This window comes from Dendrobates tinctorius, unplaced genomic scaffold (assembly GCF_039654945.1).
Source record: "Dendrobates tinctorius isolate UK_male_01 unplaced genomic scaffold, ASM3965494v1 ptg000140l, whole genome shotgun sequence".
In the NCBI taxonomy this organism is placed as follows: Eukaryota; Metazoa; Chordata; class Amphibia; order Anura; family Dendrobatidae; genus Dendrobates; species Dendrobates tinctorius.
In genome coordinates, this window is record NW_027361808.1 from 7,971,835 (window position 1) to 7,998,440 (window position 26,606).

Below are 26,606 nucleotides of genomic sequence, written 5' to 3' on the forward strand. Positions count from 1 at the left end.
CGCTTTCCTGCAGATGCAGAGGAGGTAGGCGGGGCTAGGCGCCGATGATAAAAATGGTGCCGCCCGCTAAGATGGTAGGGTGGGAGGGACGGCGCCGCCTCCGGGACGCTCAACCTGAGGGGAGAAGGCCGTGGGCGGGCTTAGAGCAGGCGGGATGGAAGCCCGCCCGAGAATGGAGGACCCGGCAGAGGGGGGGGGAAGAGCTGTCCGATAACCAGCCAGGGCCTAAGCCTGGCATGGAACCCGCAGGGGAGAATGGGACTCAGGTCTCATACTTACCCTCCTGATCCGTTTCATCCAGCGTACTGTTTCAAGGAGAGTATCCTGCGCCTCAACCGACCGACCGGCTCTGGTAGGCGAGTGGGTGGGAGACGGGGAGCGAGGACCATCTGGAACGCCACATCCATGTTAGGGGTCTTGGTCCTGCTGTAGACTTATGAGGATACGGGGTGGCAGTACACGCCGTACTCATAGTCTCTTTGTGGGACTACAGATGTGACTATTCACACTGTATCCCTCCGGAAAAACCTGAAAAGAAACGACGCACATTGAGGTAGATATGGGTCTAATCAAAGACCCGTGTCCACCTCCTACTGACACTAAGCTAAACTGAGGAACTTACTGCCGGTCGGTGGGGTGTATACGGCGGAGGAGGGGCTAACCTTTTTTTGTGCATAGTGTCAGCCTCCTAGTGGCAGCAGCATACACCCATGGTCTCTGTGTCCCCCAATAAGGCGAACGAGAAGTGGCTGTCTACCAACGTTCACCATCCAACCTGATGGAACTGGATAGGATCTGCAAGGAAGAATGGCAGAGGATCCCCAAATCCAGGTGTGAAAAACTTGTTGCATCATTCCCAAGACGACTCATGATTGTACTAGCTCAAAAGGGTGCTTCTACTACTCAATACTGAGGAAAAGGGTCTTAAGACCATGTGATTTCTGTTTTTCCTTTTTTAATAAATTGGCAAAAATTTCTACATTTCTGTTTTTTTTCCCAGTCAAGATGGGGTGCAGAGTGTACTTTAATGAAAGAAAAATGAACTTTTTTGAATTTACAAAATCGCTGCAATGAAAGTGAAAAATTTAAAGAGGTCTGAAAACTTTCCGTACCCACTGTATATATAAAACATGTTTTTCAAAAATTCCTTTCTTCATTTTAAAAGCACTGGAGCTGAAGGTAGCAGTAAACACTGGTAACAGTAAGTGTAAGAAAGCCGCTGGGTATCAGTGGTCTACATACAAAAGTGTACAGAGGGGACACTGAACATGTTTGTAGCCAGCCTTAAGGTGAGGAGGAAGACAGGGTCAGCAAGGACCTCACAGATTTCCAAAACAACATCTAAAAGCCAGAAGAAACTTAAAGGGAATCTGTCACCCATATTTAGTGATATCATGTAAAGATATCACTAAATTGTGCATCCCATAAGGATTCTATTCGGGCTTTTGACTCCCCCTGACCCCGCACCTTTGAGGCATAAATACCTTTTTTAGCTTGTTGGTGATGCATGCAAATCGCCGCAGTCCGGTCCAATGGGCGTGGCTTAGTGGTCTTCTCCCCCCCACCTCCTCGGCTTGCTTCACGTAATCTTCGTCTGTGAATACCACAGACGCCGTTGGTTTCCGCGCTTGTGCAATGTAAAGGCCCCCGATGCCTGTGCAGTATGCTTTGCCCAACTGTGGGCGGTGCATAAAATTGCTAATGCGCAAGCGCCGGTATTTTCCAGCGCGGTCTGTGCCCCGGAAGTGTATCCTGCAAGTGAAGACTTCCGGGGCATATACCGTGCTGGAAAATACCGGTGCTTGCGCAGTAGCGATTTTATGCTTCGCCCACAGTTGGGCAAAGCATACTGCACAGGCGCCGGGGGCCTTTAAATTGCGCAAAAGCGGAAACCAACGGCATCTGTGGTATTCACAGACGAAGATTACGTGAAGCAAGCAGAGGTGGTGGAGGGGGAGACCACTAAGCCACGCCCATTGGACCAGACCGCAGCGATTTGCATGCGTCACCAACAAGCTAAAAAAAGGTATTTATGCCTCAAAGGTGCGGGGGTCAGGGGGAGTCAAAAGCCCGAATAGAATCCTTATGGGACGCACAATTTAGAGATATCTTTACATGATATCACTAAATATGGGTGACAGATTCCCTTTAAGACCACCTTGCTCAGTATAAGAGTGGTTATTAGAGGTCATTACCAATAAGCAACAGATGGTTTCACTTCTCCGTTTGTCACCGTGACTACCCAACGGCCGACAATGTACATATGACAGCAAAATCGCATTGCCACAAGTTTCCATGATGAGATGGGCAATATTTGTAGCCAATAATGCAACTCAGCAAAATGCAAAACAAAAATTGGAAAAAAAGCCTACTTACAACTGTCCATTTTTCTCAGTATAGAAGCCGACGGATTTTATTGTCGCAACCACCACAACCATGCAGAGAGTGACCGGCACAAAGAGCATTATCACATGTTTCGCCCCATATTTAAGCGTTAGCTCTTCTTCGTCATTCTCCACCGAAACTTCTCGGACAGAGGCTGCTGCTCCGGATGTCTCCCCATTGGCGGCGACTCCCAGCACCTCTGTGCTGCCGCTGTACTGTCTCTGTTGGAGAAGTGTGGAGATTAGTCAAACAGAAAGCTTGACAAGTATGTATATATAAAAATGGATTGCTTCATAGCATCCTTAAAGTAGGACTAACAAAAGGGTCCATAAGTTCTTTTTATTTTAGTGCATTTTAACCCCTTAAGGCTCAAACTATTTTTTCTTTTTTTGCGCTTTTAATTTTTCCCTTTCCTTCTTCCAAGAGCCATAACTTTTATTTTCCAGTTGAAAAAGCCATAAGAGTCCTTGTTTTTCTTGAATGACACTATCCATTTTATCATAAAGTTTACTAGAAAAACTCACACTTCTTGGTGATCTCACTGGGCACAGAAACAGGTGTGATCGACACTCAGGCTATTGCTATTAGGCCGAGTTCACAAATATCAGATTCATTGCAATTCTTTAGGAAACTATTTAGGCTTGTATCTTTTTTAAAAACTGCTGCTGTATGAAAACGGGTAAAAGAATATTTCATTCAAAACTGCTTCAGAAGGGGGAAAAAAAAAAAAAAAAAAAAAAAAAAAAAAAAAAAAAAAAATCAAAAAAGCAGAGAAACTTGTTCTAAAACACTCATGAAACTTTTTGATCTGGCATTGACTAATTTGGAGAGTTTTCCTGCAGGATCTGATCCTCAAAACAACTTTGTGTGAACATAGCCTTAGGTGATGTTCACAAATATTTTTTTTTGAAGCAAGGTCCACTTTATAAAAAGTTGCCTGAAAAATTACTTATAGTTCAGTCCATATATATTCAGAGCCATACTGTGTGCTCAGATCCAGCCAAACTGATTGGTCGTCGTTTCATACTACAGATGGACAATGACCCAAAACATAAAGCCAAAGCAACCCAGGAGTTTAATAACCCCTTAAGCCCCAAGGGTGGTTTGCACGTTAATGACCGGGCCATTTTTTACAATTCTGACCACTGTCCCTTTATGAGGTAATAACTCTGGAACGCTTCCATGGATCCCGGTGATTCTGACATTGTTTTCTCGTGACATATTGTACTTCATGTTAGTGGTAAAATTTCATTCAAATAGCTTGCGTTTGTGAAAAAAAAAACGGAAATTTGGCGAAAAATTCGCAATTTTCCAACTTTGAATTTTTATGCCCTTAAATCACAGAGATACGGCACACAAAAACCATAATAAATAACATTTCCCACATGTTTACTTTACATCAGCACAATTTTGGAACCAAAATTTTTTGTTTTTGTTGTTAGGAAGTTATAAGGGTTAAAAATTGAGCAGCGATTTCTCATTTTTGCAACACCATTTTATTTTTACGGACCACATCACATTTGAAACCACTTTGAGGGGTCTATATGATAGAAAATACCCAAAAGTGACACCATTCTAAAAACTGCACCCCTTAAGGTGCTCAAAACCACATTCAAAAAGTTTATTAACCCTTTAGGTGCGTCACAGGAATTTTTTGAATATTCAATAAAAAAAAAAAAAATGAATATTTAACTTTTTTTTCACAAAAAAAATTATTCAGGTTCAATTTTTTTTATTTTACCAAGGGAAACAGGAGAAATTGGACTGCAAAATGTATTGTGCAATTTGTCCTGAGTACGCTGATACCTGATATGTGGGGGGGAACCACTGTTTCAGCGCATGGCTGAGCTCAGAAGGGAAGGAGCGCCGTTTGACTTTTTCAATGCAAAATTGGCTGGAATTCTGATCAGACATCATGTCACGTTTGGAGAGCCCCTGATCTACCTAAACAGTGGAAGCCCCCCACAAGTGACCCCATTTTGGAAGCTAGACCACCCAAGGAACTTATCTAGATATGTGGTGAGAACTTTGAACCTACAAGGGCTTCACAGAAGTTTATAACGTACAGCGGTACAATTAAAAAAAAATCATATTTTTTCCACAAAAATGATCTTTTCACCCCCAATTTTTATTTTCCCAAGGGTAACAGGACCCTAAACGTTATTGTGCAATTTGTCCTAAGTACGCTGATACCCCATATGTGGGGGTAGACCACTATTTGGGCGCATGGCAGAGCTCGGAAGGGAAGCAGTGCCATTTGACGTTTTTGGCTGGAATTGAGATCGGACACCATGTCGCGTTTGGAGAGCCCCTGATGTACCAAAACAGTGAAAACCCCCCACAAATGACACCATTTTGGAAACTAGACCCCCAAAGGAATTTATCTAGATGTGTGGTGAGCACTTTGACCCCTCCAGTGCTTCACAGAAGTTTATAATGCCCGGGCGTGAAAAAAAAAAAAAAAAAAAAAAAAAATCGTATTTTTTCCACAAACATGATCTTTTAATCACCAATTTTTTTTATTTTCCCAAGGGTACCAGGAGAAATTGGACCCCAAAAGTTGTTGTCCAATTTGTCCTGAGTACGCTGATGCCCCATATGTGAAAGAAAACTACTGTATGGGCACACGTCGGGTCTCGGAAGGGAAGTAGTGACGTTTTGGAATGCAGACTTTGATGGAATGGTCTGCGGGTGTCATGTTGCATTTGGAGAACCCCCGATGTACCTAAACAGTGGAAACCCCCCACAAGTGACCCCATTTTGGAAACTAGACCCCCTAAGGAACTTATCTAGATGTGTGGTGAGCACTTTGAACCCCCAAGGGCTTCACAGACGTTTATAACGCCCGGGCGTGAAAATAAAAAGATCATTTTTCTTCCACAAAAATGATATTTTTGCGCCCAATTTTTTATTTTCCTAAGGGTAACAGGAGAAATTGGACCCCAAAAGTTGTTTTGCAATTTGTCCTGAGTAGGCTGATACCCCATATGTGGGGGTAAAACACTGTTTGGGCGCATGGCAGAGCTTGGAAGGGAAGGAGCACCATTTGACTTTTTCAACTCAGAATTGGCTGGAATTGAGATCAGACGCCATGCTGCATTTGGAAAGCACCTGATGTGCCCAAACAGTGGAAACCCCCAATTCTAACTCCAACCCTAACCCCAACACACCCCTAACCCTAATCTCAGCCCTAACCCTAGCCCTAACGGGAAAATGGAAATAAATACATTTTCTTTTAATTTTATTATTTTTCCCTAACTAAGGGGGTGATAACGGGGGGTTTTATTTACTATTTATGGCGGTTTTTATGTTTGGCAGCTGTTGCACGCTAAAAGACGCTTTTTATTGTAAAAATAGTTTTTGCATCACCACATATTGAGAGCTATAATTTTTCCGTATTTTGACCCACCGAGTCATGTGAGGTCTTATTTTTTGCGGGACAAGTTGACGTTTTTATTGTTAACATTTTCAGGCACGCGAAATTTTTTGATCGCTTTTTATTCTGATTTTTGGGACGCAGAATGAACAAAAACCAGCGTTTCATGAATTTCTTTGGGGGGGGGGTGCGTTTACTCCGTTCCGTGTGCGGTAAAATTGATAAAGCGGTTTTATTCTTCGGGTCAGTACGGTTACAGCGATACCTCATTTAGGTCTTTTTTTATGTTTTGTCGGTTTTATGCAATGAAAACTATTTTATATAAAAAATAATTATTTTTGCATCGCTTTATTCTGCGAGCTATAACTTGAATTTTTTCGCTGATGATGCTGTATGGCGACTCGTTTTTTGCGGGACAAGATGACGTTTTCAGCGGTACCATGGATATTTATATGCGTCTTTTTGATCGCGTGTTATGATAAATCATTTTTTGCTTTGTTTTTTTATTTTTTAAGGGGTTCGCTAAAGGGGTTAACTAATGGGACAGTTTTATAGGGCAGGTCGTTACGGACGCGGCGATACCAAATATGTGCACTATTGTTTTTTTATTTCCAAAAAATGAATTTATTGGGGGAATATTTTTTTTTCTTCTAATTTATTTGGCGATTTATTTTTTTTCTTTAACTTTATTACATTGTTCCAGGTGAGACAGCACTGTCCTGTGACAGATCGCTGATCTGTCACATCACAGATCACTGTGAAACATCAGCAATCTGTCACAGGCAGTGCAGCAGGCTTCCTCGTGCCTGTGCTTTGCAGGCACTGAGGAAGCCAGCTCCCTGCAGGCCCCCGAAGGCCCCCGTCACCATCTTGGATTCGGGGGTCTGCAAGGAAGGAGCCCCCCGCAGCAGCGCTGCACATTGCGCTGCCGTGGGGGGCTCAGGGAAGCACGGAGGGAGCCCCCTCCCTGCCGATGCTTCCCTTTAACCCCCGGTACACAGCGATAGTGTTTGATTACGGTGTGCAAGGGATTAACGTGTCGGGGGCGGTCCGTGACTGCCCCCGACACATTATCACAGCTGACACCCGGCCGCGATTGGCGGCGCTCACCACGTGGGCGCCGCTGATCGCTATGACGTACTATCCCGTCCCTGGGAATTAAGTCCCAGGGCACATGGACGGGATAGTACGTCTCATGGCAGAAAGGGGTTAAAGCAAAGAAGTGGAATATTCTTGAATGGCCAAGTCAGTCACCTGATCTCAACCCAATTGAGCATGCATTTCACTTGTTAAAGACTAAACTTCAGACAGAAAGGCCCACAAACAAACAGCAACTGAAAACCACCGCAGTGAAGGCCTGGCAGAGCATCAAAAAGGAGGAAACACAGCGTCTTGTGATGTCCATGAGTTCAAGACTTCAGGCAGTCATGGCCAACAAAGGGTTTTCAACCAAGTACTAGAAATGAACATTTTATTTACAATTATTTAATCTGTCCAGTTACTTTTGGTCCCTTTAAAAACAGGGTGGCACATGTTAAGGAGCTGAAACTCCTAAACCCTACATCCAATTTTAATGTGGATACCCTCAAATGAAAGCTGAAAGTCTGAACTTCAACTGCATCTGAATTGTTTTGTTTAAAATTCATTGTGGTAATGTCTAGAACCAAAATTTCAATTCTTATGGAAATAATTTATGACTTCCATGCGCTGCTTGACAAAATACAGAATCCCACTTACAGTGAAAGATCATTTATTCCCAACGCGTTTCGAAGTAAGGACTACTACTTCCTCAGGGGATGACAACATATTTTGTCAAGCAGCACATGGAAGTCCATAAATTATTTCCATAAGAATTGATGCATCAGTGGTCACTCGGTTTGACCTTTGGACGTGCAGCAGCTGACTACGAATCCTATGTGCTTGATCTCTCCTACAAATAGGTGAGTGAATTTCTTTTAATCTTAACTCGGATAAGACCCAATTGTGCTTTTCTGTTCCTTTAGTATATTGCATAGAACCAAAATTTGAAAAATGTTGTCTCTGTCCAAATATATATGGACCTAACTGTAAAAAGCTTGTGTAATGATATTACGAAAATGCTCATTTTCAAAGTACCCTTCTAGAACTTTCCATTGCTTTATTAGCACACCTAGCTCTGGTACATCTTTTGGGTTTGCAAATGACATGCACCCAAGCTTCAGCTATTACCCCTCCTTCTCTCTCTCTGCCTGCTTGTGTAATCCTTCACTCCTTCCCCCTCCCTCAAGAATGTGTCGGTTGTCAGAAACTAGTCCTTTGTGAAACATGTGCTTCTTTGTGTATGAGAAGGTCATACCAGATGAAATAACTTGACCCGAAGCAGTGATATAGGGGTGAAGCTGACGTTTTTGGAATGTGAATTAGTAGACCCACACACCAGTGAATTTTCTAAGCTCTGGGAGCAGCAGAATCTGAGAATTGTATTACTGTTTAAACGGAGGCACATAGCCGAGTCGTGTTTGGATTTAAATGAATGCCAATTTCCTGCTGAGAAAAGGGGGATTTTTGGTACTTACTGTAAAATCTCTTTCTCTGAGCCGTCTTTGGGAGACACAGGTTACCATGGGTGTATGCTGCTGTCGCTAGGAGGCTGACACTATGCAAATAAGAAAAAGTTAGCTCCACCCCAGCAGTATACACCTACCAAGCCCAAACTACCTCAGTTGGTGCTAAAGCAGTATAAGGAGCTACTATAAGAAACTCAACCTATGTACCAACCAAACAAGGCACATTAGCCAACACGGTACAATGTTAAGGGAGGGTGCTGTGTTCCCCAATGAAGGCTCCTAGAAAGATTTTACGGTAAGTACCAAAAATCCCCCTTTCTTTCTCGCTTCATTGGGGGACACAGGTTACCATGGGATGTCCAAAAGCAGTCCCCAGGGTGGGAAAGAAATGCTGTGAGAAGGGAACTTAGGTCGGCAGGTGTGAGACCGCCGCCTGCAGTATCTTCCTGCCTAAGCCTGCATCAGCAGAGGCGTGAGTATCTACCTTGTAGAACCTCACAAAAGTATGTAGTGACGACCAGGTAGCGGCCTTGCAAACTTGCAAAGCCGAAGCCTGGTGACGAATGGCCCAGGAATCTCCTACAGCCCTGGTAGAGTGAGCCCTCACCCCCAGAGGAGGCTGTTTGTCCTGGACTTAGTATGCCTCCAGAACCGCTGAACGAATCCAACGAGCAATGGTGGATTTGGAGGCTGGGAACCCTTTCCGATGACCCTCCGAGACGACAAACAGGGAGTCGGACTGACGGAAGGGAGCAGTCCTAGCAAGGTAGATTCGAATTACCCTGACCAAGTCCAACTTGTGCAGGGATCTCTCCAAGGGATGAGTTGGAGAGAGACACAGAGGGCAGGACGATGTCCTCATTGATGTGAAAAGCAGAGACCACCTTAGGCAGAAAGGCCGGAACCGGTGTGAGCACTACCTTATCATGGTGCAAAACCAGGAAAGGGGAACGGCAGGACAATGCTGCCAACTCCGAGACCCTCCGAATAGAATTGATAGCGACTAGGAAGGCGACCTTCCACGAGAGGAGGGAAAGAGAAATGTCCTGAATCGGCTTGAAAGGCACACGCTGAAGAGCGCTTAAAACAAGATTCAAATCCCATGGATCGACAGGAGACTGGTAAGGAGGCGCTATGTGAGCGACGCCCTGAAGAAAGGTCTTCACCTGGGAAAAAGAAGCCAGATCTCTTTGGAAGCGGATAGCTAGAGCAGACACCTGACCCTTTAGAGGTACTGAGGGAAAGGCCAGAGTCGAGACCCGTCTGCAGAAAACCCAGAACGGAGGGAAGAGAAAAAGTCATAAGAAACACACTGTTGTCCTCACACCACCGAAAAAAAGGCTTTCCAACATCTGTGATAGATGCAAGATGACGCCGACTTCCTTGCCTTAATCATGGTCTGGATGACCTTGTGGGAAAAACCTGCGTCTCTCAGGACCGCGGCCTCAACGGCCATGCCATTAAATTCAGAGACCGAGAATTCAGGTGGAAGAAGGGCCCCTGCGATAGAAGATCCGGACGGTCTGGAAGCCTCTAGGGGACGTCCGAGAGCATGTTTACTAGCTCCGCATACCAGGCCCTTCATGACCAATCTGGAGCTACTAACAGAACGGGAACCCCTTCTGCCTTTATCTTTTTCACAATTCTTGGGATCAGGGGAAGAGATGGGAACAGATAAGGTATGCAAGACTGGGACCACGGGAATACCAGAGCGTTGCAACCGATGGCCATCGGATCCCGAGACCTGGCTACGTACTGGGGAACCTTGTGGTTTGCTCGAGATGCCATGAGGTCGACATCCGGAACGCCCCACCTCAGACAAATTTGGTGAAAGACGTCAGGGTTGAGAGCCCACTCGCCTGACACGAGCCCTTGACGGCTCAGGAAATTGGCTTCCCAGTTGTCCGCTCCTGGAATGTGTACTGCTGGTATGGTGGGAACATGGCTTTAAGCCCAACGCAGAATTTTTGCCACCTCCAGCATGATCTGCTTGCTGCCAGTTCCGCCTTGGTGGTTTATGCACACCACGGCGTTGTCCGACTGGATGCGGACCGGCTTCCCGGCAAGGATGGGCTGCCAGCGGATGAGGGCAAGAAAGATTGCCCTGATCTCCAAGAGATTGATTGGTAGGAGAGCTTCCTGAGCATCCCAGCAGCCCTGCACCGTGAGGTGGAGAAAAACCGCTCCCCAACCCAGGAGACTGGCATCGGTGGTGATGACCTGCCATCGAATAGGAAGGAAGGATCTCCCGCGTAGGACCGAGGTGGGAAGCGTTCACCAGGTTAGGGATTGCCTCTCCTTGAGAGGCAGAAGCACTGGGCGGTCCAGGGAGAATGTAGTCTTGTCCCAAGCAGACAGGAGGGCCAGCTGGAGAGGGCGGGAGTGAAACTGGGCATACGGAACTGCTTCGAAGGAAGCAATCATCTTCCCTAGGACTCTCATGCAGTGCCGAATAGGAAAAGGGACCGGGCACTTTAGGGCTTTGATCTCCTGTCGGAGGGAAGAAATTTTCTTCTTTGGAAGGAAGACTCAAGCTTGGCTGGTGTCGAATTCCATGCCCAGAAATACAAGACGCTGAGTTGGGATCAGGGTCGACTTCTCTTTGTTGACTATCCAGCCGAGGCGATGCAGCGTGTCCAGAGTGATCTGGAGGCTGTGATTGCAGTCTCGGCGAAATGGACCCTTGATCAGGAGTTCGTCGAGATAAGGGATTATAAGAATCCCCTTTGAACGAAGGATGGCCATGACTGTCGCCATCTTCTTCGTGAAGACTCTGGGGGCGGACGCCAGACCTAATGGGAGAGCTGTGTACTGGTAATGGCAATTCTGTATGGCAAATCTGAGGAACTTCTGATGCTGCACACAAACAGGAACGTGCAAGTAAGCGTCCTGAATGTCCACAGAGCAAAGGGATTCCCCTGGTTCCATGGAGGCGATCACCGAGCGCAAGGACTCTATTCGAAAATGGCGAACCCGAAGGCGACGATTTAACTGCTTGAGGTCCAGGATAGGACTGCTCCCTTCGACCTTTTTTGGGACTACAAACAGGTTTGCGTAAAACCCGGAAAACCGTTCGTACCAAGGAACGGGTACGATCACTCCTGAGTTTAGGAGAGAAGAGACAGCCTGGGAAAGCCCTGGGGCACGAGAGGGCTGTTTTGGTGGATGAGAAAGGAAGAAACGTCCTTTTGGGGGTGAAGAATATTCTATTTTGTAGCCTGATGTGACAACCTCCCTGATCCAGGCGTCGTCGACCGCCACCAACCAAGTTTCCTTGAAAAGAAGCCTGCCTCCCACCCTGGAAAGATTCCCAGGTGGGGGTGACCCATCATTTAGAGGAAAATCTGTAGCCGCGAGAACCGCAGGGCTTAGAGGGGCGACTCCTAGACCTCCAGCGAGGGGCAGGTTTGAAGGAAGGTTTCCTTCTTTCTCCCTGAGCGGAGGGACGGTCCTGTTAAGAGGATCCGCCTGAGGAAGAGAAAGGCCCGAAAAGGCTGAGGGCCCTTTCTGTTGAAGGTGCGTCTTGGCCTGGATTGGGGCAGAGAAGTACTTTTGCCTCCGGTGGAGGCCAGTTAGAGATTTTTTGGAAGCCGAATCTGCGTTCCACGCCTTCAACCAAAGGATGCGGCGAATAGCAATAATGTTGCTGTTAGCTATTGCTGAGCAAGCAGAGGCATCCAGGTAGGCGTTCAACAAATATTTACCAGCATGGGCAATTTGGTCTCCTAAATCTGCTAGCTCCTCTGTGAGAGCTGCTGCCACAATGCCTCGACGGAGTATCTTGGCCCTGCCAGATATTGCTTTCGCCACCCATGAGGAAGCAAAGTTAGGGCAAAAGGAAGTGCCTGATGCCTCAAAGGCTGATTTGGCTAAGGCCTCAATCTGTCTGTCCGTAGCGTCCTTGAGAGATGCCGCATCGGGAATGGACAGCACTGTTTGAGATGCTAAACGTGAAACCGGCGGGTCCACCTTAGGAGATTCTGACCATTTGCTGACGAGGTCAGGACTAAAGGGGGAAAGGATGTCCAGATGTTTTCTTCCCGTGAAGCGTTTTCCGGGATTTTCCCCAGTGTCTAGAGGTAGTGATGTCACACTCATTGTGATTGGAAAAAAGCTTGGAAGAACGTTTTACCCGTTTGAAAGAAACAGATTGGTCCTGAGCAGTACCATTTTCCTCTTTTATTCCAAGCGTTTGCACAAAAGCCAAAATAAGGCTATCTACCATGTCCTGCATTTTAGAGGTGTGATCTACGTCAGAGTCAGACTGACAGAGAGGCTACGTCTGACCCAACATCCACCTCCGAGGAGGGGGAACGGGCAGAGAGGGGCACCCTTGGTGCTGCCAAATCTGAGGAACAGCTAGACAGAGTCCGCTTCCTAGTCCTTCTCCTAATCTGTTCCTGGGAAGGTCATGGTCAGTTGCGTGCAAATCACCATGAGAGGTGTTCGGAGGACTGGTGGCAGCAGAGAGATGCGGCATACATTCCAGGACCTGTACCAGGGACTGTGAAATTTTGGTGAGGTCTGAAACCGATTGAGACATGGCAACGGCCCACTCAGGAGGTGGGGGAGTGCTCTCCTCCCGGGCGTTAGAGGAGTCCTGAGGCGCCGACATGGTGGAAAGACTGCAGGACAAGCAGAAAGGGGACGGCTGGCCTGAAGCCCACTTTCTCTTACAGCGTGAACTACCGTAGGGATATAGCCAGAGGCCCCTGAAGAATTGGGCATAGGTAGAGTCTAAGTGAATACTGCAGCAGAACGCTATGAAAGTGATACTGCTGAGGTGAGTTAACAGATGGTCAGGGTAAGGAAGGAAGAGCCTACCAGACACCCAGTGATGCAGCAGCAGTAGCACAGGTAACAGAGTCCCCGGCCGGAACACAGATGAGGAGGCTTGACGGTCCCAGAGAAAAAGGACGCTGCAGGAGCACAAGATGGAGGCTGTGTACTCTGAACCACGAGAAGAGCAGGCCGGAGGACGGGGTTAACAACCTAGGCACCTCTAATAATTCGCCAGACAGGCCGAGAGCGCCAAAAAGGGGGCGTGTCCGGCCAGAGAAATCGAAAGCGGCGTCCTGATAGGCTGGCTTGCCTGTGGGGGCGCGGCCAGCGTGCTATGAAAGTAAAGGGAGAGTTGGGACATGGGAACAGGCAGGGGGGCGTGCTGGAGAATGAAAGGAGGGTGCCGGTTGGCTGACGCCGACCAGGAGACGTGCCCAAGCAGGGGAGAAGAGGCCGTTGATAGTGGGAGAGCCGGAGGGGGCGTGGCCTAAACGGAGAACAGCCCGGAGGAAGAGGGCTGTAACAAAAAATGTCGGACAGCGTGCGCTGTTTAAAAAAAAAAAAAAAAAAGGTGCGGAATTTGAATCTGAATAGAGAAGCAGGGGCTGCAGTGGCTTAGCGGTGTTGGGGGGGGCCTTCTACCTGTCTCTTGAATCCGGCTCCTCTTCATAGCTGAGGATGACATCAGGAGCCCTCGGGGGAGAGGGTCCTGGGATAACAATCCTCCTTCCCGCACCGTGTCCCAACGGCACAGAAGACGGCGTCACCCCTTAGGCCTGTTTCACACTTCCGTTTTTGTGTCCGCCAAACGGATCCGTTTCCGTTTTTTTGACGGAAACTGATGCAAACGGATCCGTTTTTTTGACGGATCCGCGGTAACCACTAATGGAAGTCTATGGGACAAAAAAAACGGATCCTGCAAAAAAATGGCGGATCCTTTTTTTACGGAAACCAACGGATTTTGACGGATTTGAAAAAACGGAAGTGTGAAACAGGCCTTAAGAATAAGGGGGAAGGCCACCACCGGTGACCACCGTCTTCCTCTCAGCCCTCTCCAAGGAGAGGGGTGAGGAGGGGAATAGGCAAGGACTGGCCACCGAGAGTCGCCCTGAAACACCCTTACGGGGGACAGGGGACAAAGTCCTGCCAGCAGGCCCGAGAATAGGCGACGTGGGTGACACCACACTGCTCTCTCGGTCGCATAAATGTGGGAAAATAGGGTGAGCATTCTGCACCTTGTTACCCGACGAGCTGTATCTGAAAAATAAAGGTGAAAAGATTAATAACACACACAAAACCTGTAAAGAAAAAATACTGCGGATCTGGTGTTAGATCCAGGTCCGCCTCCTTCAGACACTAAGCAAAAACTGAGGTAGTTTGGGCCTGTCGGTAGGTGTATACTGCTGGGGAGGAGCTAACTTTTTCTTATTTGCATAGTGTCAGCTTCCTAGCGACAGCAGCATACACCCATGGTAACCTGTGTCCCCCAATGAAGCGAGAAGGAAAATATTGTCGCCCTTCTACGAGCTTCCCTCCCAGAGGTACGACGGTTATGAGTTTTTAGTAAGTTTTCAGTCCTTGTGTAATGGGGAGTGCATTCCATGGCTCCGGACACCCCAAGAGGTCATCCGGGGGGGGGGGGGGCGGAAGAGACCCTTAGTTTTGGGCAAGGGTATAAAACTCAGAGGCCCAGACAGGGGGGAGCTTTTGCCCAGGAAGTTAGCTCCCCGAGGCTGTGCAGCCTGACCTGATGCATTGGGACGTCTCCCCTTCCCCCACCTCATGGCTTACCATTGTCTGAGATAACTGAGTGTTTTTCATCTTTAATCCCTTTTTATTTGTAATTGTCTGTACATACTATAATTGTCTTAATTTGTAACATCTTTTTATACTTTTGTAAACACTGCCTATTCTTTTTGGAGTAAAATATAAAACTTTACTAGTTTTGTTCTCCTTGCAGCCACGTCCTCCGACTAAGTCAACGCTACTGATTGGGTTGGCTCCTGACCCGATATTAAGTCAAATTAGGGACTGGTGGCGGCAAAGTGCGTTCTGGGGTATTGGGGAGACCCTGGCAGTGACGGACTGAGGTTGTTAAGTGTAAATCCCGCCTGGGACCGGGAATAGTCGTTTGGCCCTCACCGCAGCGTGTCCAATAGCCGGTACGCAGCCTTTCTGGCGACTACTTATCCTAGATGCAGTTCCCCAACTGACCTGAGGGTAAGAGGTGCCAGAGAGCTGCAAGTTCCAAACTGGAACTGGAAAGTGGGATATACATAAATCTCTCCTGAAGAACTGGGGGCAACCAAACACCCCCCACTTCATGACAGCTTGCAAGACTTGCTATATATATATATATTTCTGTTGTAAAACCACTTTGCTTTTCATTTGTTCAATATTTTGAAAAGCTCCTGGTGGGAAAAAGAAACCGCATCTCACTAGTCTAAAATGGGTAATGATGGAATCCACACTATACTCAGCAGTGTCCAATCAAAAGACTGCAAAAAGACAGCAGGAACCAAAAGCACTCAAAAACTCCCAAAAGAAAGTTTTCCCGATTTTGACTGCCAAAAATAGTGCACAACTGAAGGCTGTGCATTTTTTTGCTTCGTTGTTTTGATGCTTTTTTTATGCTAATTTTTACATTACCAGGTAGGTGAATGAAAATTCAGTATCTCATGCACACATTGTTTTTTTGTCATCAGGATTTTGTGATTTGCATGTTTTTTGGACATAGAGCGTGTCACTTCTTTCAGTGTTTTTCACCCACTGAACTGAATTGGTGGTGAAAAAATTCCAGTATCATTTTTTGCAGTGTTTTTTGTGCTTAAACCTCATCCTTTGTAATAGGACTTTTTTCAAATACTAAACTTTATGAGCATGCACAAGAGACAAATCTAGAATGCCAAAACTGACGCAAAAAAAACCCATCAAGAATGCAGGAAAAACGTCTAGTGTGAACTTACCCTAACAGAGTTTTTTGGAGTGGATCCTCTCCAAAACCACTTCGAGACTATGTGCACACGATATCTTTACGACACCGATGCACCCGATGAGATTACCCAGGCGAAGTCTTTAAAGGAAAACATCAGTGCTCATTCTGCAAAAGAAGCTTTGCCGCCGGCATCTTTTACACTATTCTTTAAGGTATAGAAATGGGCAGCTTGAGGAGCAAGTAATTTTTATTAAAGGGCATCTGTCAGCAGGTTTTTGCTGTTATCTGCGAGCACAATGATGTAAAGGCAGAGATCCTGATTTCAGCAATAAGTTACTAACTGGGCTTTGTTCTGCTGTTCCACAACAATCAGTGTTTTATCAACAGGAGATCACCACCACAGGACAATTGGCCTTGTGCATCCTAGCCCAACCACAGCACAGCACTGACTAGCAGCTGTCACTACACAATGTACACAGAAAGCTGTGGTGTGGTTGAGGTTATACACAGCTCCACTAGATCTGCAACAGAGAAAACTGACAATTATAATTACTGCTCCCAGTAAACTAAGCTGGCAGATCTGATTATCAGACGCTGACATGGAGGAAAACAAAAGAGGAGTGAGATGGGGGCAGCTGGAGTTGTTCACAGAGCAGGCGCGGCCCGGTATACAAGCCAGGAGGAGGGGGCACAGGCGGCAGCACAGGGGCATGATGGACGGCTATGGGAGGCAGGGCCTAGACGCTGTAGAGACATGATTGACGGCGGGGAGGGGACACACCATACCTATGGGACACATTACAGGCATGAGGAGCTATTTATAAAAGTTAATATTTCGGTGTTACTGGGGGTCAGAAACAGAAGAGCCACCTTCACAGAATGCAGCCTTAGTGCTGCTGAAGGTGGCTCTTTTGGTTAAAAATGCCCGGGGGGGGGGGGGCTGACGGGTTCCCTTTAAGTACTTCAGAGTTTCAGAACCCTGAAGCGGTTAAAAGACATGTCAAAAGATGCAACATGTGTACAGGAAGTTCATTTTTTACACTCTTGTGCATTATGTTCATTTTATGGGGTCCCTGAAAAAGTTGCCATGTGCACAAACCCCAAAAAACACTTATAAACCGATGGATTTCTGTAGGAAATCCACTTTTTGTTCGTGTGAGGACAAGTATGAATTAAATATTTCAGATTCTGATCAGTGTCCGGGCTGTTCTGTACCTCACAAATAATAGTATTCCCATTTATGTACTACTACACGTGAACATAACCTCTAACCTTCTTAATGGAAGGTTCTTCTGTAGTTTGTGGTCCATCGTGATAAGAAGGAAGCTGTGGGCTTTCAGTGGCGATTAGCGACGTTCTTTCGTTGCACTCCTCCTCTTCCTCACTGTCGGAGCTGTTCATGAATGTAATCATATTTACAGGTCCTAATTCTTACTACAAAAAGTAACAAATATATATTTTTTAATTACATTTGTCGTGATAACTCTTTATAAGCCATGTAAAAGTCAAAGATTTAAGGTCCTTATTGCAGCAATACCCACATATCAGTATTTCTTATGAGAGCACTGATTTGAAAGTGTGAAAATCTCTCCACCCGCGCCATACTTGGCTGTCACTGTTTGTCGCATAGACTGAATAGGAGACAGAGGACATGATGTCTCTCTATGCAAACTCACCCTCACCACAGCCATGTACTAGGGCATAAAAGACGTATGCAGGAAACGCCATTTAAAGCACCACTCCAGGGTTTTTGTTTTGTATTGAGCCTCTGGAGCGAGGCTTTAAATCTAGTTATCCTGATGTTCACCTTCCGGCGTTTTCATCTGTCCCATCGGGCTCTGGCAAAAAGTGACCTGCAATCTGCTCCAGTGTTTCATGGAGTAGCGCGTAGGTCACTTTTCAATACAAGTCTATGTGAGGCTCGAGCTGGCTCTCTGGCTTACATTGAGAGCTTGTGACAGCAGTAGGGCCATCATACAGATTATAAACTGCACGGTGATTAAAACTAAACACTGGTGCAGCATTTTTCATTGCTCCAAGGCATCTAAAGAAAAATTATAAAATAGGAAAGTACAACGCAGCTACTTGGTCTGTGTTCTCCATGGTCTATAGCTCCTACGTACACCTGTGCTTCCATGGCTCCAGACTAAAAACGAACCATGAGTAGTGTGACGGTGCGGCCAGACGCTTGTACATCTGGTCGTAATCTATATCCACAGAAGTCTGTGTGGCTATTGGCCAAGCGGCATAGACTCATGTGGGTGTGTAGACCTTGAGCTGCACGCTGTGACCATACATGTAGTGTGAACACACGCCTAGGGACGGGTGTCAAGGGGTATTCTCATGTGTGGAGTCACCGCTTATTCCTGGGATGGCGGCTAACTTCCCGATCGCTGGGACCCCGCCGATCCAGGTGTGAATGACTGACTATGGGAATGTCACACGGTCTCCGGTGAGGTCCCAGCAGTCGGGAAGATGTCACCTAGCCAATGGGCAGAGGATAGCTTCCAAACCTGAGAGAATACCACTTTCATGCTGAAAAAAAAAAACAGAAAACACAGTAAATGTTACAGTAAGCTCGTTGCCCCCTGACATAGGAAACCCTCCTCAGCGAGAGCTCAGACACGGACTACAAAAACCCACGTCCGCCGCACCACAACTCAACTCACACACTGGGAGACCAGCGAGAAAGGTTTCTACCTACGAGGAGTGGCCCGCTTCCGCATTCACTGCTCTCGACCACCGTATTATTATGCGCCTCAAGCCTCGACCTGCTGAGTTGTATCACATGATCCCTATGCTTCGCTCACGAGCGTCTTCATTACCACGTGACCTATGAGCAGTCCCGAGCTGCGGGCGGAGTCTGGGCGCTGCGCGTGCACGAGGACCTGATGTGACCTCCCAGCAGCTGTTATGGTGCTGAATTATGATTGGCTACATGATCTTCCGGAGTCACATGCTCCATTCCCACGTGATCACCCGGCTGCTGCCATCCTCATGGGGAGCGCAACAATGGCCATGTCACCATGACAACAGCTGGCGTCCTCATTAGCCCCTTCATGACAAGCAGTTTCCCATGTTTAGCCTTTCATTTGTTTTCTTCCCCATCCAAGGGCCCCGTCATTTTTATCATTTTTCTGTACACGTAAATGCTTGAGGGTTTGCGATTTTACGACATTTTGATCGCTACTTGTTACATATTTCAAAGTTTTGACAAACAAAAATTCTGGCTTTGTGTGAGTGTGGGAAGGCTTGAGCTGTTGTCAATGGCACTTAACTAGTTAAAGATTACTCTCCTACAGGAAGCTGTGTGTAACACAAACAGCATATTTCTGGCATGGTGCAGGCTCAGCTCCTGAGTCCGCGCCATACATGGCCACAGTCATTTATCAGGAGCGGTGTAAGACCAGAGACACTGAAGCATCTGTGTCCCCCTCCTTCCCTCACAGAAAACTGTATTTCACTTCTCAGTGTACCTGCATCTCCAGGTTCAGGTCCCCCAGGGCACTTCCCAGGCGGCGATGGACCCTTTTCTGGGCCACCCCCAATAATGGAGACATAATCCAGGATAACTTGAACATTCTCTTTACTTAATACTTCACGCGTTACACCCACAGTTGGCATATCATGAAATTCACTTGTTTCCTCATCTTTCCCTACTTCGCTGACGCTTCTGTGCGGCACATGGACCTTCCTAGACTGCTCCCCAGTTCCTTCCTGGCCTGACTTCGCCATGAAGACAATTCCTTCTGCCTCTTTCGCCCCAGGCTCAAAATCATCAGTCACCCTGTTTGGTTGCCTCTGGTAAAGCATCCTGCCCATCTGTACCTTCTCGTCGAAGCTCCAACTTCCTTCATCTCCTCACTCCAACCGACTCTTGCCCTAAAGGCCTCCGCCCAGGTGATGAGTCTCCACATCCTTCTCCTATACTGGCCCACTGCTATGATGCCCAGTGGCCGTGGATAACCTCGGCTGCAGCTACCTAACTTTGCGTGGCTGCCGAGCCATCCTGGGCCCATAGCCCATGTGGACACTTCGGGCACCCTGGCCCCGTCTGAACTAACCTCCTTTCCCTATCCTTAACCCTTCATACACTATAACCTATTCTAACTGTGCACACTAGTATGCCCCCATCTAGTGGCCCACAAAGAAACTACACTTACCCTATCTATGAGAACTATAAAACTAAGGTGACCTCCTCTAATGTCCGAAGGGTGCACTTCACTTTCCCTAAACTGTACATGAGCCATAGTAAACATTATTACATTATATACAGTGAAGAACACGACAACACATTACTAGATTACATTAAAGGAACACAACATAATATACATAGTGTTAGGAACGGCGGAACGCACTAAATAAAATAATAAAGTGCGTTCGTCGCTCGGGGTCCACCGTGCAGTAGGTGGTATAACTGCTGCTAAGTGGTGGCAGACAAGCAATATGGCGGTATGAAGCACGCGGGTTAAACTTCACCCGGAGTGTGCAGAGCGGTCTCTTTTCACACACAGAGGTGCCACAACAAAAAACATAAAAAACGCTGAACCTGTTAGTCACACAGGCTTCAGGTAGATGCACACGGTATCTGGTCACAGGAGCAGGACCCAAGACAGAGGAGCTGCGTCCCTCTAGACCTACCATGTGTGCGGTGTCGCTTCTGCGGACGCCAAGGAGGGGTGCAACTGCAGCACGGCGTAGGACACTGCCGCTCGGCGACAAAGCAGAAAACAAGCGCGATGTCGGACACTAGCGTAGCGGTGCGGTGAGCACAGTGGCTTAAGGCTTGCCACTGACTGGCGCTGACTGCAAAACTAATTCCCTATCCACATGCGTAATATCAGAGGGAAGGGGTTTCAAATGAGTCAATCACCAGAAACATACATCCGTCACCATTCACACATAGCAAGTATAGTCTATACTAGCACATGGCGGAACGGCCATACGCACTTTTTATAGCCGGGCGGGACCTTCCAGATCTCCGAGATGGACCAATGAGATCTGGAACAGGACCTGGGCACATGACTCCCGATCTCCAATGGGAGATCGTCTCGTGAGCATGCCCAGTAGGAGCACAGAGGGACTTAGTCTCTGGAGCGGTCTGCTGCAAAGCAATCTCCTCTGCAGTAGAAAGACAGCAGGAGACCGCAGAATGTGAGGCTCTGGATTCCTGCAGAGCAGATACAGAAACCTGACGCCTAACATTATCCCCCCCTCCTAGGGCCCCCTCCTGTCTGAGCCTTCCAATCCACCACCCTGTGCCCATCAGAGGCATAGGCCTCAGACTCGTCCGAAGGCAAGTCTGATGTCCCGGTAGGTGACACGGAAAACCGGGACACATGGAAGGTATCAGAGGTGGCAAGATTGCCAGGTTTAAGAAGGGACACGTGGGAGACAACAGGACCGGCAAAACCGCCCGGAGCATAAGTTGAAGTGGGACGCCGCGGTGTGTCGGCGGACGTCTCCACTCTCTGTTTAAGGAAGCTTACCCGAGCACACGAGGCGCATGCCTGAATATATTTCTTAATGTCCCGAGCCCTGTGCGGCCACCAATACGACCCTGCCAGGAGTTTTGTGGTCTGCATGTAGCCACAGTGACCATCCGCCCTGGACGCGTGTGCCCACGCGAGAACCTTCGGCCAAAGGCGAGAGGGGACAAAGGTCTTGCCCGGTGGCACAGAGTTTGGCCATTGCGGGGCCCCGCTATCCTGGTGAACAGAGTGCTGACAGTGGCAACCGCAAGTAGAGCTTAGTGTAGGACGCGCCTCGAGACTGGCGCGAGACACCTCCATGGGCTCTGGTAGTGAACACTCTGGCTCGGGTGATTCCAGAGGTTCAAAGAGGTTGCGAGCCGGAGTAACCTTCCGTCTGGATTGAGCATGCTCCAGCCCGCGCTCCGAAAAACGGAGATCAATACGGGTGGTAATGGCAATCAGCTCCTCCAGATTTGCAGGAACCTCTCTGGTAGAAAGAGCATCCTTAACATGCTCAGCTAAACCTCTCCAAAACACAGGGATGAGGGCTTTGTCAGACCACTCCAGCTCAGAAGCCAGTGTCTGAAAACGAACGGCATGCTGACTAACTGAGAGTGATCCCTGAGTCAAAGCCAGTAGCTGTAGAGAGGTGTCGTGCATGACCCGTGGTCCCAGGAAGACCTGCTTAATAGCTGTTAAAAACTGAGCAGCGGTCCGATCCTCTGGGTCACCACGCTCCCATAGTGGCGTAGCCCACTCCAACGCCTTGCCCGACAGAAGGGAAACAATAAACCCCACCTTGGCCCATTCCATAGGGAATCGCGCAGCCAGTAACTCCAGCTGGATAGAGCACTGACTGACGAAACCCCTACAGGAGGCGCCTTCGCCAGAAAATTTATCGGGCAACGGGAGGCGGGTAACAGTCGGCGCATGGGAGGACGTGGACATACGGGAAACCGCTTCGGCGATTGCCTGTACAGCAGCCTCCGAAGACTTCGCAGCTGCGATGACACTCTCAAGAGTAGCCAACCGGCCCTCTAGCTGGCGAATGCACTGAAGGAGTTGCTGCTGATCTGCCATCACTAGCCAGACCCTGGCGCTAGTATAATGTTAGGAATGGCGGAACGCACTAAATAAAATAATAATAAAGTGCGTTCGCCGCTTGGGGTCCACTGTGCAGTAGGTGGTATAACTGCTACTAAGTGGTGGCAGACAAGCAATATGGCGGTATGAAGCACACGGGTTAAACTTCACCCGGAGTGCGCAGAGCGGCCTCTGTTCACACACAGAGGTGCCGCAACAAAAAACAAAAAACGCTGAACCTGTTAGTGACACAGGCTTCAGGTAGATGCACAAATGGTATCTGGTCACAGGAGCAGGACCCAAGACAGAGGAGCTGCGTCCCTCTAGACCTACTGTGTGTGTGGCGTCGCTTATGCGGACGCCAAGGAGGGCTGCAACTGCAGCGGGCGTAGGACACTGCTGCTCGACGACAAAGCAGAAGGCAAGCGCTATGTCGGACGCTAGTGTGGCGCCCCTGAGGCTTCAGTCGCTACAGAGGTACTGCATCTTCTCCTAAGGTGTGGTACCCCACCATCCAGGTAGGGTGGGAACTCCCTTTCACATTCCAACACCTGCATCCCACACACAGGATAGTTCAGCAGGGACCCACCCATGCTTTATGCTGGAAAGGTCATAGGATGCCTTTTGTGGTCCCTGGCTTCGTAACACGGGAGGTGCTGGGGAGGCGGGTGGAGTTAGATATAAAAGAGAGGGAAGGTGTAGGATTTCAAGTCAGTCTGGGGTGAGTCCCAGAGAAGGGGCAGTCTGACAGAAGGTCAGAGGAGTAGGAAGTCACTCGGACAGGAGTGAGGATCCCTGGAAGAGGGATGGAGGAAGGAGTGCTGCAGCTGCCTCAGTGACCTGAGCCAGCTGGCACGGGAAGGAAGAGAAGGAGAAAGAGACGTAGACTGGAGACTACAGATTCCATAAGAGAGAGATAGAACAGATGGGAACGAAGGAGACTAGAAGGACGGTGGGAAGCAGGTTGAGAAAGAGAGATAACCCTTCCAGTCCAGAGCGCAAAGGCCGGGGCCCGATCCCCGAGGTTGATGGGTTCTTTATGTCCGGCAACAGACACCGGAGGAGTAGTGAGCCACTAACGCCTTACTCCCATCATAGACTTGGGACACAACAGCACTTGAATAGTGAGCCGGGACGCAGAGAGGAGTCCCCGAAGCAGGCTACAGCTGTCTGTCATACAAGTAGAGACTAGGAACACCTAGAGAGAGGCATTCCAGGGTAACTAAGTACTGGAGTGCTTCGCACCTAAAGGCACATTGGAGGAGTCGGTCAGTAAGGTACATATTGGTGGAGTGTGGAGGGGAGAATCCTATCCTGCCTGGAGGTTGGCTGGGGCCCTGACCTGAAGAACACAGTGTGGAGGCAGGCAGCTGTGTGTGTGAACTGCAAACAGTGAGTAAAGCTTTGGAATCGCATACTCTGGTTATTCCAGCACCGCTACACCTGGGTACCTGCACCTACACCAACTGCGCCTCCCCCGCCATTACTTCATCTACACTGCCCTGGGACTACAGCTCCGCCTGTGGGGAGCTTTACCATCTAAGCTGCGCATACCATCAGTCCCATAGGATCTGCCTGCAGCGTCGGCCTAACATCACACTTGCCGAGCACCAAAGGTGGCGTCATGAACTATCCAAATAAACTATTGCACCATTAACATCACCGCCATTGATATTGGGCGCCCAGGGCCATGGACCAGGTCACTGCTGCTGTGACACCTTTCCCCCTGACACCGGCCCGGTACCGAGTACCCCGCTGCCCTGGGTGTGAGGGCGACCCACTAGTGTAGCGGTGCGGTGAGCACAGTGGCTTTTTAAGGCTTGCCACTGACTGGCGCTGACTGCAAAACTAATTCCCTATCCACATGCGTATTATCAGAGGCAAGGGATTTCAAATGAGTCAATCACCAGAATCATGCATCCGTCACCATTCTCACATAGCAAGTATAGTCTATATTAGCGAAAGGCGGAACGGCCATGCGCGCTTTTTATAGCCGTGCGGGACCTTCCAGATCTCCGAGATGGACCAATGAGATCAGGAACAGGACTTGGGCACATGACTCCCGATCTCCAATGGGAGATCGTCTCGTGAGCATGCCCAGTAGGAGCACAGAGGGACTTAGTCTCTGGAGCGGTCTGCTGCAAAGCAATCTCCTCTGCAGTAGAAAGACAGCAGGAGACCGCAGAATGTGAGGCTCTGGATTCCTGCAGAGCAGACGCAGAAACCTGACGCCTAACACATAGTAATACAGAGAATGGTAACACATGTATGAATGCGGCAGTACCATAAATGTGAGCGGTAATACATATTGCTATGTAGCAGTACCACAAAATATTAACATAGACATTACAAACATTAGCACATGTAAACATCAAGAACAATTAGAGGAAGGGGAGCAAGGAGGTAACTATCTCACCCCCTAAGGCTACTTTCACATTTCCGTTTTGAAGCATCAGGCGCGATGCGGCGAAAAATGTAAAAACCGGATCCGGCGCCTGCTGCCACCGGATCTGGCTTTTTTCCCATAGACTTACATTATTGCCGCATTGCGCCTGATGGCCATGCGGTGTGTCCGGCTTTAGCCAGAAACGGCAAAAAATGCCTGTCCGGCGTCTGCAAAAAAACGTTCCATGCAACGTTTTTTGACAGCGCCGGTCCGCTTTTTTGCAGAACGCATGCGCGAAGACTCTCTTTCCCTCTCCCTCTCCTGCACCGTATCTGGCAAAAACAGATGATCCGGCGGGCTGCGGCTTCTACCGGATCAGGTTTGACAACTTTTCGCCGCAGCCCGCTGGATTTAAAATCCGGAAATGTGAAAGTAGCCTTACACTGGTACTTCACTTTGATGTCTTCTAGAGTCAAACATTTTACCACAGGCACATTGATGGAAATGTTTGTGTAACTTTTGAAAGAAAATGTGTTGGTCTCTGTGCACACTGCGTCTGTGGCCCAGGCAGTGTGACTGTGGAGGCATGGTACACGTTTCTTGCAGTAGGCCCCTGTATGGGAGACAGCAGTCTGCTGTGCTTTTCTACATAGGGAAACACACGGTATGCAGATACCTACAAGCACAACAAAAGTTTAACCTAGCTCCCAACCATCCCGATTCTCGCGGGACAGTCCCGTTTTTGACCCCCCCCACCCACATCCCACCCAGGACTCTATTTTTTCCACACTGCACTGAGCCGCCACGCCCCCCCATGCACTGACCCCATCCTCGCCCTCCCAGAGACCCACCGCAGCCTGCAATGACATCCTAGGCTGTTCTGTCTGTGGCTGTGCGCACAGGTCCTGGGATGAGGTCACAGCAGGGGAGGAGTCAGGGGTCACATATTCAGGGGCCTCCGTGTCTGCACTCTGCAGGACTCTGCTGTGCTGGTTGTCATGGTGCTCGAAGTGAAGTTTCTGTGTGGGGTCAGGAGGGGTTTACAGTGTGGATATTGCAGAGCTGTGTGTGTACGAGGTGTACGGACCAGAGTCATGTGTGTACAATGTGTACGGAGCAGAGCCGTGTGTGTACGAGGTGTATGGAGCGGAGCCGAGCGTGTACGAGGTGTACAGAGCGGAGCCATGTGTGTACGAGGTGTATGAGGTATATGGAGCGGAGCCGTGTGTGTATGAGATGTACGGAGCAGAGCCGTGTGTGTACGAGGTGTACGGAGCGGAGCCATGTGTGTACGAGGTGTACGGAGTGGAGCCATGTGTGTACGAGGTGTACAGAGTGGAGCCGTGTGTGTACGAGGTGTACGGAGAGGAGCCACGTGTGTATGAGGTGTATGGAGCAGAGCTGTGTGTACGAGGTGTACGGAGCGGAGCCGTGTGTGTACGAGGTGTACGGAGCGGAGCCATGTGTGTACGAGGTGTACGGAATGGAGCTGTGTGTGTACGAGGTGTACGGAGAGGAGCCACGTGTGTATGAGGTGTATGGAGCAGAGCTGTGCGTACGATGTATATGGAGCGGAGCTGTGTGTTTACGAGGTGTATGAGGTGTACGGAGCGGAGCCTTGTGTGTATGAGGTGTACGG

General features: G+C 48.5%; 1 protein-coding gene across 3 annotated transcripts in view; it reads right to left on the bottom strand.

Moving 5' to 3' along the window:
* The window catches only part of LOC141049015 (presenilin-2-like), a 105,168-nt gene extending 86,235 nt beyond the window's left edge, over positions 1 to 18,933 (bottom strand). The window contains exons 1-3 of one of the 3 annotated variants that reach the window (XM_073545111.1): positions 18,694 to 18,933; positions 17,297 to 17,458; positions 2,377 to 2,606 (exon numbers count right to left, since the gene is read on the bottom strand). In XM_073545111.1, the coding sequence (XP_073401212.1) occupies positions 2,377 to 2,606; positions 17,297 to 17,437 (371 nt within the window). In that variant the 5' untranslated portion in view covers positions 17,438 to 17,458; positions 18,694 to 18,933. The remainder of the gene's footprint in view (positions 1 to 2,376; positions 2,607 to 17,296; positions 17,459 to 18,693) is intronic. The other 2 variants (XM_073545110.1, XM_073545108.1) reach the window with 2 other exon arrangements.
* Positions 18,934 to 26,606: the final 7,673 nt, after the last annotated feature.